The sequence below is a fragment of the Micropterus salmoides genome, unplaced genomic scaffold (genome assembly GCF_014851395.1).
Source record: "Micropterus salmoides isolate LMB-PRFRI ecotype aquatic unplaced genomic scaffold, ASM1485139v1 Ms_hic_scaffold_4, whole genome shotgun sequence".
Lineage (NCBI taxonomy): Eukaryota > Metazoa > Chordata > Actinopteri > Centrarchiformes > Centrarchidae > Micropterus > Micropterus salmoides.
The window spans coordinates 1,497,490-1,513,297 of NW_024043372.1; the positions used below are offsets into that span (position 1 = coordinate 1,497,490).

At 42.7% G+C, this 15,808-nt stretch overlaps 1 protein-coding gene across 4 annotated transcripts; it reads left to right on the top strand.

The window, feature by feature from the left end:
- Positions 1-825: 825 nt before the first annotated feature.
- nicn1 (nicolin 1) lies at positions 826-15,336 on the top strand. Of its 4 annotated transcripts, none has more exons than XM_038697974.1 (8): positions 836-964; positions 1,745-1,881; positions 3,128-3,277; positions 7,324-7,503; positions 10,849-10,962; positions 12,916-12,984; positions 13,424-13,528; positions 15,043-15,336. In XM_038697974.1, the coding sequence occupies exons 2-8, from the start codon at positions 1,879-1,881 to the stop codon at positions 15,082-15,084; spliced, it is 663 nt and encodes a 220-aa protein (XP_038553902.1). In that variant the 5' UTR covers positions 836-964; positions 1,745-1,878; the 3' UTR covers positions 15,085-15,336. The 4 variants fall into 4 exon arrangements, with proteins under 4 accessions (XP_038553905.1, XP_038553902.1, XP_038553903.1 ...); XM_038697975.1 differs by having other exon boundaries at positions 3,131-3,277; XM_038697977.1 differs by lacking the exon at positions 1,745-1,881 and having other exon boundaries at positions 826-964; positions 3,131-3,277.
- The last annotated feature ends 472 nt before the right edge of the window (positions 15,337-15,808 follow it).

The following is a 15,808-nucleotide window of genomic DNA, read 5'->3' on the forward strand; positions in this document are numbered from 1 at the left end:
TTTAGGGAGAGACGTGGCTCTGCTTCCAGTGATCAGAGTCAAGTGTCCAATGTCCAATATACTACTGACCTGTGGCACACACACACACACACACACACACACACACACACACACACACACACACACACTACAGTTTTAATTTATTTTTTTATTTAAACACAAAAATAATTATACAAAAAATATTTTATTTATTTGAGGAACTGTGTGGATTGAATTGTTCTTTTGTATTATCCTTGAAGCTCTGGCAGTATTGTTCTTTTCACATTCATGCCAACAGAGCACATGGAAATTGAAGTGACCGCGGGTGGTGATGGAACAGTGGATAAGACACATGCCTTAGGTGTTAGAGACCCGGGTTTGAACCCACTGTGATACACTAAGATGTCACTGAGCAAGACATTTAACCAGTAGTTGCTCCAAAGGTGCGCGACCTCTGACAAATAGCATTTTTCTTTTTGTATAATGAATAATACAAAAATATAATATTATAATATATTATAATAATAAATATATAATATTATAATATAATATAATATATATTATAATATAATATAATATAATATATATAATATATTATAATATAATATAATATATAATATAATATAATATAATATATATTATTTATATATATTATATTATATATAATATATATATATAATATAATATAATATAATATAATATAATATATATTTAATATAATATAATATAATATATATTATAATAATATATAATAATGATGCGGTGCCTGAATTGAGACACAGCTGACTGACTGCTGCTGACTCTCTAAAAGCGCCGCTGGCCCTTTAAGACTCTCGCCGTCGCCTTGGTTACACTCCGGAAGTAGCAGGGCAGCCTTAGCACATAAACATTGTTAGCATGTCAACATCTGCGACTTGAAGCATTTCAGTTTCACTTTTCCTTTTGCTGCTGTTTTACAAACCGAGTCTCGTCTCTGCCAGGAAAGGTAAGAGCTGGACCAGCACTGCGTCACTTCGTGGGTTTATTAAAGCCTTTATTTCAGCAGGAATGCCGACTCATCTGTTTACTGCACCGTTAGCTTCCCCGCTAACGTTATTACGGTAACCTCGTCTGATGAGGAGTGTGTTAGTTTGCCTCACACAGCTGATTGACTGATTTATTTCACACTGTAAGGCCTCAGAGTGGCAGTTCAGTGAAACCTCTCGTGTCTCTGCTGCCTCCTGAAATGTCGCTGTCCATGGTGCTAAAGAGAGAAGCCGCGGCCGGTGTTACGCCGAGTTTTGCCTGCCTGCTAGAATTGCATGCACCTCCAGATCCTGCTGCTAAACGCTAGAATATGTGGGATTTATCAATGGTGATAAATGATTCTAACGTTTAATACACTTATTAGAAGTGCCATTCCTTGACATTCAGTAAATATAGTCTCTGTGGTGATAACGCCGTTTGATCAGTGAGCACAGCAAAGTGTCTGAAAAGGACCTGAAGAGGTGGATGCATAATTCGGCAGATCAAATTTTGTAGGCTACCTGCCGAGATTTGCATCTACTTCTTTTCTCAGCATAAATGAGCGTTATCACCCGCGAGGTGCATGCAATTCTCGACAGGCAGGCAGAATTCGGCACAACACCTGTATTTATCAAGCTTCTCAAAGTGCCATTTTTGTCTTAAGTGCTGAGAATTCATGAAATTTACTCCTACTTTTACACTTTAGAATAAAAGTAGGTTATAAAATTTCTCAAACTAAGAATCACTCTTATTCTCCCAGATATTTAAATCAGCTCCAGAGGTCTCTCAGGTGGTCAGGAGCTGCCTGCAGGGGCTTGTGATGGCGCTGAGGAGACGGAGACAGAAGAGGAAGAATGTTTCTGAATTATTAGACGGGGTCGGACAGTCAGCGAGATGGTGAGGGACGTCATCTCACCTCTGACTCACCACAGGACAAACGCAGCAATGCTGATGATTGTGGCCGCCACAACCGTCAATAAGCCGAATAGAAATGGAAACAGTCATAGCACTTAGGCTACAGCTCCACACACTGTCACGCGTTTCATCGACTTCCCAACAACACCCCCCGTAATCCGACCGAAGCAAACAGTTCATGCAAAAAGCTTTGAGCCAAGAGTTTTTTTACTCTTAAGTCTTAGCTGTGTTCTTATGAGTAATTCTGAGAAGCTTGATAAATACAGGCCCAGGTCAGCTAGCATGTAAGATTTATTAAAGACCAGCATTCCTAAAGAATAAAGGTTTCACAAATCTGAACCTACCTTTTAAAGAAACATCTCTGGGACAATCTAGTCCAGATCTGACAGGTCCAGGCATAGTGGTTTTTGAGCTTTCTCCTTAACTGCTGAATCAAAAGCTAATTTGTGTGGTTTTCATTTCAAACTACACAACTATCTCACCTCTAATCTGCTGCAGAGTGTAGATCCTAACTGAAAGCATAAGGACACTATCAACAGTTTAAGTTGTTTTAAGACATTAAGACAAAACGCTATTTGACAAAAGTTCCAATTATCTTCTGAAAAAAATCTTTATCTATCTATAAAGATTTTTCAGCAACATGCACTGACAAATTGTTTAGTACAAAAACTTTCTGGACACTCAAGCTGTGTGCTACTTAACCTCACACTGATTTATCGATTAATCGAGTAGTTGCAACTGTTGAATTGGTATTTTCTGGTTTCTTTGTTCCTCAATGACAGTAAACTGAATATCTTTGTGGACAAAACAAGACATTTCAGGACATCATATTGAGGGTTGGGAAACCTTGATCGATATTTTTCAGCTGACGTTTTTTAGACCAAACGACTAATTGTTTAATAAAAAAGATAATCGACAGATTAATGTACAATGAAAAGAATCGTTGCAGCCCTAGAATTCATGTTACTCTCAACAGACACCTATGATTAATTAAGATACTAAATGCAACCCCCTTTGCGCCCAGGTGATGCACCGTTTAACTATTGTTGGACACGCTCTAAAGGCATCATGCACTTCAGACGGTGCGCTATGGATCGTTTAAATACGACCCTAAGACCTTGATAGGTCGCAGGAGTTGTGATTCAGAAACAGGCTTCAGGAGTACAGCCTGTTGCAGCCGACCACTCGAACATACCTTTTCTCAGTTAAGCGTGTCATTTGTTTTCAGAAGATGAGCGGCGGCACCGACACCATCAAGCCTGTGACCTGCACCATCAAACCTCCGGTCTACCTGCAGATCGGAGACGTCAAAACAGACGCAGCGCACTCCGGTGTTTGTGTTGTGGACGTCACCCTCCCGTATGGACAGCCTGTCAATGTAAGCTACCGTTTACCCACAGCGAGCTGCTGATTTAATGCACAGAACCAGTGACATCCATGCCAGCCACCGTATATTCAGTTTTATCAAAAACTGCTTTTCATGCTTTATCTTCTCTTCAGCCTGCGGCATGAAAAACAGACCAGAGTTAACCTCAACTACTGACACATGCTCTTCACTACACTGCTAAGTGGCTCATTCCACCATCATTCAAAAGGACACATTATTATGATATTAGATTGTACTTCAAATATGGATTTAAACTGGGGCAGGTCTTCAATTCTCATTATAAAAATGTCCAGGCGGAAACAGGCGCACGTAACCTGTCTGCTGATGAGGTTTCATTTTCGGGTTACACAGTTTTTCTTCTGCTTTATTGAAAACTAAGCCCTGGTTTCCATGAGCATGGCTGTGAGGCGCTGAAGGAGTGTTTTTGTATTTCTTATACGAAAGTACAGACTGAGGAAAATACCAGCTCGTGATGAAGAATTTGGCCACTGACCACTTATTGAAATCTTTTGATCTGTTTCTTATGAACCGAGGCCGTGCTTGCATTAAAACAGAGGACTTATATAATTTGTGGGTATACGGGTTTCCATTATCTAAAAATATACTGGACCACACGTCCTGTTAGGGTCGATTGCTGAGCTAAAGTAAATATATTGCACTAGGTTTAAAAGATCGCTTATAGATCTTTTTGCTTGCCACTATCTGTATCGTCGTCCTGAAGGGAGCAGCTCAAACTCAGTATGGAGGGGCTGTTTATGTAGAGCTGTCCTGTAAAGATCACCCAGTGACTCTTGTCCTATTATCTTTCCTGCTGTATTTAACTATCCCACATTCAGCGCTATTGGCTACTGTAAATGCCAATCAACATCTGCAACAAGTCCCTCCCTGTCTGTGTTTATATGCAGAAGCAAATAGCACATTAATGGGGAAAAAAAATGTATATTAAAATCTCTATAATGTTATAAGAACAAAATGAATCACTTCTTTGTTGTTTGAATGAATCATTAGGCTACAAGCATACTATTAATAAAGTAGGCTTATTTTTCTCTTTTAAACCAATAACTTGCAAAATTGTCCTACAAACCAACATGAAAACTAGAACTGCAAGCAGTTGTAAGCGGGGTCCAAGCCTCCCGGCGCAAGACAACCCCCCCCACCCCCCCGGCCCAGCGGAGGGCACGCTAGTCGGCGAGGTCCCCACGTTTGGTGTTGATGGGCCATTCCAAACAGAGGCAAAACGTCCTGCCTTTGAAAATGCCATGGGAATGAATGGGATTTAGTGAGAGATTTGAGCTTTGATTATAGCGCCACCTTTTGGCCGAAGTGCACCCCATGGGGAACACTTGACCCAAATTTGGTGTGAATCGGACTTGTGGTTATGGAGATATAAAATGCATGTAAATCAATGGGATTTTTTTTGACGTCTTTAATCTGCAACAACAGCGCCACCTATAGGTATATTTGGGTCAACTTTGGTGCCTGTAGTAAGGCGACCATGCTGAACAATACGGCACTGGTTTCATGTGAGTGTGACTTGTAGTTATAGAGGACCAATTTTCTGTGATTAAATAGCGCCACCTAGGGGCGAGTTGCACCAAATTTTGCACAGGCCCTCAGGGCGGCGTCCCACATTAACGCTCCAAATTTAGTGTCGATCGGCCATTCCTAAGCTAAGATATAACATCGTTTCCTGTTAGTGGCGTTTTTCGCAAACGTTTGCTAGCATATAATTGCGAGATTTTTTGTCGGATCCAAATTTCCTCTACAAACTTTCTTCAGCTTGGTCCAGAGATTATCCATGCCAAGTTTGGTGTCGATCGGACATGCGGCTTCGGAGGAGTTATTTAAAATAGGTTTTTCAGTTTTTCCGATTTTGAGGAAAAGAAAGTCCAGTCGGAAATGGGCGTGGCCTATACCACGAGATTCAGCTCGATCCCCCGAATGTGTGGATATAAGGTTTTTGATATACGCCTTCGTAGGCGGGAGTGTTGTACGCGTTGACCTTGCTTATAGCGCCCCCTAGTGGTAGAAGTGTGCGGATTTTTGCGCCTGAGTTACTTGCAGGGGCTTGTACCGACCCTATGAGTTTCGCGTGCCTAGCAGTTACCTTCTAGGCTGCAGTAGTGGAATTAGCGGCGGAAGAATAAAAATAAATAGATACGAGAACGATTACGATAGGGTTCCCAGCCCCACTCGGGCTTGGACCCCTAATAATAAAAATCTGAGCAGAAACAATAGGGTTCCCAGCCGCTTCGCTAGACTGGGAATCGCGATGCCTTGCATTCGTGGGTTCCCAGCCCCACTCGGGCTTGGACCCCTAATAAATCGTGATCCTGCCTGACCGCTGGTACAAAGCATTGCATGTGGTCAGCCTAGTGTCTTGTTTGAACCAATAGACTCTTCACACATTTGTAGAGGGGTGAACAATAACCTTATTTGGACACAGTGAATCTCTGTAGGTTTAGGAAAGATATCTCCAGACAGGAAGTACCCTTCAGATTTGGTGTTCACACGTTGGATCCTGGAACTGGATCTCCTCGGCCGGGCTCAATAAACAAATACTGTATAAGTCTTCGAAACGTCTTCATCACACCTGAACCTGGCTCGCTTTATTTCCGTAACATCTACGACTGGCAGACGTCATGTCAAAAAACAAGATGCTGAAGTTCTTACTGGTGACTGTTCTTACTTTTACTCATTTGGCAGAGGCTTTTATCCAAAGCGACTTACATTTGAGGAACAACATACAAGCATCAGTAAAGTAAGATCTACAAGTGACGATAAATCCCAGGAAGAGTTAACGAAATAGTGCAACCAATCCAAGAGAATTGTAAGCAGACAGAAGAAGAAGAAGAAGAGCACAGCGTGTCAGAGGTTAGAGGTGTTATCATAGGAAGTGTTTTCAGCAGCTTCTTAAAGTCAGAGAGGGACGCCGCTGCTCTGATGGCGTGCGGCGGGTCACAGATGAGAACAGGGACTGCGGTCGCTTTGTGTGAAGGGACGGCAGAGCCAGGCGGCGTTTGTTCGGCGAGGAGGAACGTAAGCTTGTATTATGGAGCTTAGGTAGATGCTGCAGACCCAGGAGTCGCTCTGGATGCAGCATCAGGGACTTGGATTTGATTCTGGAGGCCCCGGGGAGCCAGTGGAGGTCACTGAGTAACAGAGGGACATGAGTCCTTTTGGGCTGATACTTTATTTATACTTTGTAATACTTTTAGACCCGAGAACCTGTAACTCCTGTATTAGTAGAAGTAAATGTACTATTGTAAGAGAGTGAACATCACTAAAGGAATATGGGTAGTCTCTTCACAGTTTGATTTTCAGTAAATTCTCAAAGCAACATTTTTCCCCTCAAACTTTATTTTACCCAGCGTCCATGTTCCTGGTGTCTCCCAGTGGCAGAAAACACACACACACACACATACACACACACATACACACACACACTACATACAAAACAGTTGTTTAAATATTAAGCTTTATTTCTGTCTTGAGAGAGACTTCAAACATTTTGGGCGCTGACCTACTTTTTAAGCATTTAGTCCTAATTAAAACTCATTTTTAATGCAGAGCGACTCCTCGTTAGCTCAGAGCTCAGAGCTTCAAAGGCGTCTGCCTGGAGCGGGTTTATGCATGAAGGAATTATCTCCACCACCGAGCGTTTTGATGGTACTGTCTTTAGGTTTAAATGTTAATACTGTGATTTGGCAGACTCAGTGTTTCTTAAAGAATAGGTGGAGACCCTTCATGGATTAGAGGCATTTTTTCTGGGCACCAATATGGTTTAATGAGTCTGATTTATTGTGCTATAATATATTTTCAAGTTTAATTTCACCCACCAGGGCACCAGAGAACGTATTTATACTGGCAGCCCTGTAATATAATCTAATTATAAATTGGGTCTGAAGCTAAAAAGCTCAAGGAAATCATAATAAATGTATATTCAGTCTGAATGACTTTGTCCGCCCACTTAAATCAGATCCTAATATCATTCTGCACCGCGGTTTTTAAAATCTGCGTCGCTGTCTGTCTTTCAGATTGAGGAAATCACCTTCAAGAACTACTACACAGCCTTTGTGACTGTGCGTTTGTTGCGGAGGGGCCCCAGGCAGGAGGCCCCCGCTAAGTGGTGCACCGCTCTGAGAGACCTGCCTCTGATGGACAACCCCCACACCGAGGGGGGCTCCCAAGACTACTGCTCCATCCACAGGACACAGGTGGGCACAGGTCGGACACCTACAAGCCTGGAGGCTTCTGATCTGTAGCAGCTGTGTGCCGTTATTTCACCAGGGCAGCGCTTCACGTTAGAGTCGTTTGGCTGAAAGAAGTGCGATTGTACAGAAGTCTAGAGAAAACTTTCCTGATGAGTTTCTGGTCTCAGTCGCTAGTTTCAAGTCTTCTTCAACACAGCATGATGTTCATTTAGTAAATTATGGTCCCATTTAGAGGAACAGAGACCAGGAAGCAGGGGAGGCTTTAGGGCGGGGCTACAAGTCACTACCATGGCGACCAGAGGCGACTCGTATCCGCTGCTCTGTGTACATTTAACCAGCGCCGCTGAAAAAGCCTATTAGCAGTCGGCTGTTTGTGTTTCAGTAAAGAACATTTTGCTTTAAGCCTGTTTGTCGTTAGCCAAAATTACTTACTACTTCATTCCTGTCACACAGTCTGTGCGTGAAACAGTTACCATCAGACAATCAAACCAACTCTTAGACAAGCAACAATCAAAACTTCTGTTGCCTTCACTTCATCTGCTAAAGGGAAACGTTTCTGTGCTCACCTTAAATTTGGAAGCGAATTGTGGCTCAGTGTGAAGCTTACGTACAGCACACACACACTGGGGATGGATTTATCAGAATGTATTGTGTCCAGCGGTTAAACTATCACATCAGCAGTATTTGCATATTCATAGATTTCTCCGTATCTGACAAATTATTATTCAAAGCAGAGTTTTTTTAACACGTCTGGAGGGAATCGTTAAATAATGAAAGACTGACATCCAGAACTTCAAGAAAATGCAAATTCATTTCAGCTTAGTGGTGAATGGCGGCGCAGTGGTTAGCACTCTCGCCTCATAGCAAGAAGGTCGCGGGTTCAAACCCCGGTTGCCCCTGCCTTTCAGTGTGGAGTGTGCATGCATGCATGCAGATTTTACACAGAATTATTGTTCGAGAGCAGTTAATTGCTCGTTTGTAAATAAAGTAGTTAATAAATTCTCTTTTACCGCGTGATTTATTTTGTTCTACGTTTTAGTTGTTCTCGATCCCATAAAGCACTTACTTATAAGTGATTATTTATAGTTTACAATAAATCTCAAGAAAGAAATGAGTCACTCAGACAGGTTTCAGTGCAAATGTTTATTTTAGGTAAATTGTAGTTAATTTCTTGAAGTGTCTTGGAGACGGGGGTCGTGTGTTGAGTGTAGGTGCTTGGGTTGTTCTCAGGTTTGCTGCTGCAGCTCAATATGACGTCTTACTTTTTGCAGCTTTAACTCCACATCTGAAATAAGGTCACTGATGCTGCGTTCCAGGCAAGTCAGAACTGGGAAATTTCCAACCTCCAATTAGAAAAAGTACTATGGATGCCACCTGAGGTCGGATTTCCTACTCGTGAACTCGGAGAAAAAATCTGTACCCTGTTTTCACGAGTAGCAGCCGAATGACGTCACACAACAATGGCAACACCCACTGAAGCAGAATTTGTAAATGGTAAACAATGACCTAAAAGGCAAAGTGTTAAATTAAAATAATACATACTAGTATCAAATAATAAAACTTGTTCTGCGTGTAAATAGATGTAGAAATATTTAAAAAATTTTATGATGTAGGTGGTTACAGTAAACAACAGGAAAATGTTTAAAATGCCCAGAAATGCTGCTGGAGGAACGACAACCTTTAGATTTGATGGTCGTTCTGTTGCTCCTAGGTGATTTTACAGTGATGGCACAGCATGTTTTGGGCGTCGCCCCCTGAAACCCTGTTAATGTGACCTCAGAATCATTACATGTTTGCCTTTTGTGTCTTCATTTTACAGCTTCTGACATTTATCTGTAGACATTAATATAAAAAAATAGGCAGCATGAGAAACCTCCTCCAAATTACAGCTTCCAGTTACGTTCTATAAATTGAGCTGATGTTCAGATACATAGCAGCTGTGTAGCTGCTGTAGACGCTGCTCAGCTGGTAGTCTGAAGGGGAGGGGGGGGTGAAAACATTTGTAGCGCATAGTTTAATGATTATGGGAAATTTTAGTAGTGGTGGTCGTGATTCAGCAGCGGCGGTCACGAAAGCATATAGAGGAAACACTGAGCCATGTTTGTTGTTTACATTTGGCGTCAAGCGGCACCGTGCACCTGAAACGCTTTGAGGTCGGATATTTCAACTCGCTGCGCCTGTACTCGGAATCTGGAGTTACAATGCGTAACTATCGTTCTATTTCGTGTAGCTTCGCCCTCTGAGGCCATCGCTGTTGGGATACAGTCAACGCCTCACTGGCCCATACGGTACCACCAAGCCCAGACCCACCTGCGAGTGGGATTCTAAGAACAATGCTGAGAACAGCAGTTTAAGAACACGTCATGAATCGGACGTAGACTTGAGGAACTTTCTTGAGAACAAACTTAGAAAGATATTGGTGAATGAGGCCCAATCTTCTCACTCGGACTGCACCTTCAGCGGGCGTTGATATACTGGTGACCGTGTGTCCCTCGGCAGTGCTCAGATGGTGTTTATTCCTCTGAAGTGTGTGAAAATGATGCCACCTGCAAACCAATCTGTGTTCAGCAATGCCAAAAACAAAACGATGCTGGCTACCCGTGAATGTTCCTGTGAAGGTAAACCTTCCTCTTTAATCCTAGTGAACATTAAATGACACGTCTGCTGCAGCTAAACTTCACTACAGATCTGTAAACCACCAGATCCCACTGGGGCTAAAACTAACACAGCTCGCCAGCCTTATTCTACCGCTCAGCTGACGTTGGACTCCAGCCAGCCGACTCTGCGAGGAAGCCTCAGTAAGCTTTGTTATGTTGATATGTGAGGACAATACAAACAGAGTTATTTTTATTTCTTCTTTTTACTCCTGGTTTATTCTCGATGCAAACAGACACAGATGGTGAACTGTGTTTACTTCAGATGGTGAGCTGAGCCCGACGCAGTTTAAGGGCTCATCCTGGACGTGTAAATAATGTTTATTCACTGTTTATGGGTTATTGTTTGGAATATTTAGCCTTAAGGGAGAATATATGGTTTTGGATTTCTCCCATATTTTCCCCTGTTGATGGTCAGAATAGAACAGCAAAGCAGTAAAGATGGTTACTGCCGCGTCTCGCAACTCCACCGCCGCTCCTACCATAAAGTACAGGCTGCTGCTGCAGCTGCACTTTAATCGCACGCCTTTGTAGCAACTAGGAGTTAAGAGTCTTGCTGTGGTGGATGCGTCACGGTGGGAACTGAACCCGAGTCTCCCTCTATTTTACAGTCAAGTTTCAGATGCAGCGTTTTGTTTTTCTGCGAGCACGTGTCACCTGGCGTTACTTGTGGTGTTCTGTGTGGTTTGTCCAGATGCAGGTGGAGCCGGATCACGTGACGTCTGTGAGACTGATCCTGAGACAGCCGTCCTCCGCCTGGCTCACCTTCAGCCTGGAGGAGATCAAAATATACCCTCACGTGGAGCCGGTTAGTTTTTATTTTAAATTAATTATAGACAGAGAAAAAAGTTTACACCTGCATTTACCATCACAATCTGAAATGGGGAACTTTAAATAACACTCGGTGCACACGAGAGGATTTTAAAATTTAAAGAACTTAGGAGGCCACAGACATAACAACAGATTTAACTGATCTATTTTAATCTGAAAAACAGTCAGATCAGTCCAGACGCAGGACCACACACTCGTTTATACTAAAAGGTATCAGAGTGGCGGTTGTGGGGAAACAAACATGGAGGCAGACTGTCTGCTGTTTGCTGCTGAGCAGCTCGTTCACGACGGCTCTTTATAGCTTTTTTGCTGAAAACACCTGCATGCTGTGGTTTAAACGACACATTAGTCAAGTTAATTTTATTTATAAAATACATTTAAAGACAACCAGAGTTGATCAAAGTTATACAATAAATAATAAAATAATCACTTTATAATACACAACAAAAATATAGAAAAACGAGACAGTTCCGTTTATTAGGCCGCACCACACCCGTAAAACCAAAACCACGAGCTATAAGGCTGAAGAGAACTGCGGAGTCAGGTGATCTGAGTGACCCGTAGTCACGAGATCTGTTGTTAAAGTTTTTCACAATTGCTAAGAAACATTTCTTGAAACCTTCACCCATATTCTCAAAACTTTAAACACAACACCCGGTCTTTAACCTACATTCACAAAACCCCCGACTCTTCGGGCAAAAATCAAACACTTTGCCTCAAAACCATGTGATCCGAGCTCAAAATCAAACAATGCTTTCAAAACATAAACACAGCCAGTCCGTAGGTAACGCACTGCAGAGCGTTCTTTAGACACTACATCCACAAAGAGAACACAGCGCTCAATTTAAAAAGTGTAGAAATCACAACTTAGTACAGAAAATATATAGTATACTGTGTACTGCAAGTAATACAGTATTGAATATCTGTATATTCAAATACAGTAAGAACAAAGAAAACTGTAAATGAAAAGCACATTACACTCAAATGTTGCGCAACTGCAAAATCAAAGTCAATACTTCGTCCACATCACATGCAACTTTGTCCCTCGCCAAGCAAAGGAGGAAAAACTCGGAAGTGACTGCAACTCTCCAGGCAGAGAAAACTTCTTCTGTTGGATTGAAGTAAGGGCTGCAGGTTGAAGGTAAACATTTATGAATCACTGATTGCTGGTTTACGTTGAACCACTTGCTTAGCGGGACACCACAGAAAGCTGACATCGTCCCGTAGACAGGATGTACTGGCGGCTGATGATCCTGCTGCTCACGCTCAAACACGAAACCCCAACGACCAAGAAAAGTAAGAAGATGTTCAGTGTTTTATGGCCCCAAGGCTGAGTGAAGGTAGAAAGCTTGGTCAGAGACTGTGACATTGCCACCACGCTGGCCAGGGACATTTTGGTTTGATCACATCATAAGAAACAAGTGTGCAGAATGATGAGTTCTTGTAAAAGTGTAAAAGAAGACAGCTGTGTTGTGGTTGTGTTTAACTTTTGCCGCATGTATTTACCATTTTGCAACACAAGAGCATCACAGTGCAGAATGTTTTAGTGAGTGAGAATGTGTTTAGGCAAAACCTAAAACAAGTTCAGGTCATTAAGACACTGTTTGCAAATCTCTAAAGAGTGACTGATTCCACAAATGTGTTTAGGCCACTGAGCTTCGTGTTCAGAGAATGGGCTTTAGTGTTTCAGCTCTTTCTGTCTGCGTCTGGGGGGCTGGATCTGTGGGAGGGGGGGTCAGAGGGACTCCGAGCAGCGTGCGCTTGCGTCGACTGCGTTGTGATTCTTAATGCTACCAGCGGATGGTGCCAAAGGCAGAGCTTTTCAAATCCTACTCAAACACACATTTAAGATCAAGCTAATTAAATAATTCCAGCACGGAGACTGCAACGTTAGACTGCATTGACTTTACACGGCTGTTCCTCCTTCCAGGACCCAGAGAAGGAGGTTTCTGATTGGCTGTCTGACCTGACCCTGGCCGAACAACACCCTGACCTGGAGGTAAACATTTGGTTTGTTTCTATCTGTGTAAAGCTGCCATCCAGGACTCGGAGGTCACATCCTCAGTGTCTGTTTTGGGGTTTACATACTCTGTACTACATAATTTATGTCTCTCTAGATTTGGGGAACATTTCTTCTTCTTCTTCTTCTTCCTCATATTTTGATAACATTTTCTAATGAAATAAATAGTGTTTCTTTATTCATTCTCCTGCTTTTTAGTCTAAAACTCCACTGGCAGTGTCTGAAAAACAGGGCCGTTCTTCTCAGGTCTTGAAAGGTTGTGGAGGTACATGGTTTTAACAGTGATCTTCACGTGTTCACGGACGATATAACTGAAGAGTTTACTGTAAACAGTTGTTGGGGCGGGAGGAGCTTTTGTAAATCCTGCCTGCAGCCCTGTGAGTAAACACCCCGGCCTCCCCTGCTCCACGTCTCCTAGGGCCTCCCGGACCCCCAGACCGTATCATCCAGCATCCAGCAGATGTGGGCTCTGACTGAGGTGATGCAGACCAACCAGACTACAGCCTCCATCGGACGATTTGACGTGAGTGTGTGTAACACTCTTAATAGGTTGAGGCGATCCAAGCCACCTAGCCTCTTGGATTTTTATTTTTTTTTACTTGAAGGCAATGGAGGGAGAAGTATGTGTAAACATTAAATCCTTCTAATGAATTCCCCCATGGTACAAATCTTATGTGGGGAAGAAAACATCCTCTAAAGAAATGACTGATGTTCTCAGTCAGTATTCTGATTTAAAACCGCTTTGATAGCTTTGTCAATTTAATCGCTGTTTTTATGCCGTACATTTTGGGATCTTGGCCTTTTTTTTAGATTTTCAGCTTCAGTCCCACCTACAAAGTGACACCAGAACTAAATGTGAGATGTGACCGACGATTCAGATCCAGAACACGTCGTCCGTAGCCGTGTGTCAGTTCGGATACGCTAAGGGCCTGAGGCCTGATTTCCTGAAGGTCTGCGGGAGTAAAAACGTGTGCAAACGTGATTTCACCAGCAGATTAACCTGTAAACTGATCCACTAACGGCGTGCACTCAGAAAGACGTCTTCCAAAAGCACAAGCTAGCACCTGTTGTTCATTTACTACTTCGGCCTTAATGAATATGCAATTTGGGGCGTTTCAGTTTTATTGTGTAAAATAATGGGAGGGTAACATGCAAATCTATTTATTTACTACACGCAGTGTGATCTAACAAACCTAAACGCAGTTTCAAGTGAGAGCAGCAGCATCTGTATTTGATACGTTTGAAAGGAAGTTGCAAACCAAGTGCTGCAGAGATGCTGCTGTTATCGCTGGAGAAGGAGAGACAGCCGTGATGAAAGAAGACGTAGAGAAATGAACAATATTAGATAATATTCTATATCCAATGTATTGAAATACAATGATTTTATTTAAATTTTTCGATGAACTATATGAATTGAACTGTTTTTTTTTTGTATTTTCCTTGAAGCTTTGGCGATACCGTTGTGTTAACGTTGTATTTAATGTAGTGATGGGCATCTACACTGCCGGAATTACACAAAGAGAAGAAGAACAGCGTGATGACGAAACGCGCTCTGTAGCGCTGTTTGTACGTTGTCGGCTACGGTAGAAACATGACGACAAAATACTGCGATGTCCATGGAAGAGGGTGCCCGCGGTTATGTAGATAGAAATGTCTCATTCTAAGGTAATAAAAACACAACTGTTGATTATGCACAGCACTGAAGACATAGTTATAGATATTATATTGCATTTCTGCCACACTGAGCCTTTAATGTGATGAAATGTACGAACACTGAGTGGCACTGAACGTTTCCCAACCGTCCGACCTGTGCTCTCCTTTCTTTTGGTCGATGGTCTCCTCGCCAGTTTAAAGCTGAGCAGAGTTACGGTGACCGTTCCAGTTGTGAGTTAGGTGTTAAATTGCTGTTTGGAACAGCTGCAACACAGCGAGCTGCCAGTCAAGCGCGGTCTGTCCCGCCCACATGGTCCTGAAGAAAGTAACTGGTTCAGGGCCTTTTTAAATGAAACCGTGCTCGTGTGTTTTCTGTCGCCGCAGGTGGACGGACGCTACGACATCAACCTGCTCTCCCTGACGTAACACGGCCACGAGGAGCTCACTATGAAGACCGCAGTTCGGTCTGTGAGGGAGCGATGACCCGTACGAATGTATGTTGCCTTGCAGAGAAGAACAAGTATTATGTGTGTGTTGCCTTTTTGAACTTTAATGAGAGAACTATTTATTTCTTGGTCATGACACTTCTCAGATAAGCTTGCACTCGGGCACGAGCTGGACGTAATGAGTTTGTTTTTCCTTTCAGGGCATGTCAATAAAAGTAAAGCATTAACTGCACGTGTGTTTTTACTCATGTGGTTATTTATTGAGCTACAAACCCTGCATACAGTGTGGTAACACTGTGAGCAGTCTTATTGTCGAGCATCAATATTTAGCGTCCTACTGTGACCCGCTGAAACCATTTATCTCAGTAATTGCTTGACTTGTGTTGGGGTCCGGGCCGCAGGAGGTTTGAAAGAGTCCCATCGATCTGTGGAAACATGGAGGCGGCAAGAGAGGGAGAATGTGAAGCTGTCCGCTGTGCAACACTTGGTGGCAGCAGTGGATTAATAAAGAGCTTCTCAGCATCTTTGTGGGAACCAGTTTAGGTTAAAGACCTTTTAGAGGACATTTTTAGAAAGTGAAAACATTCTTTACTTCCTCGAATGGCTGTTGGAGGTTAAACTAGAGATTTTTGGGTTGAGGAGCTGAAACCCGTTCCGTCAGAGAGGGTCCTCGCAAGCTCTGAAGCACAGATCTGTGTTTGTAT

What these genes read in the sequence shown, in the direction of transcription:
- nicn1 (XM_038697974.1), top strand. An exon ending in GCTCCATCCACAGGACACAG is followed by an intron (nt 7,504 to 10,848) that starts GTGGGCACAGGT and finishes TGGTTTGTCCAG; the next exon opens with ATGCAGGTGGAGCCGGATCA. An exon ending in AACAACACCCTGACCTGGAG is followed by an intron (nt 12,985 to 13,423) that starts GTAAACATTTGG and finishes CACGTCTCCTAG; the next exon opens with GGCCTCCCGGACCCCCAGAC.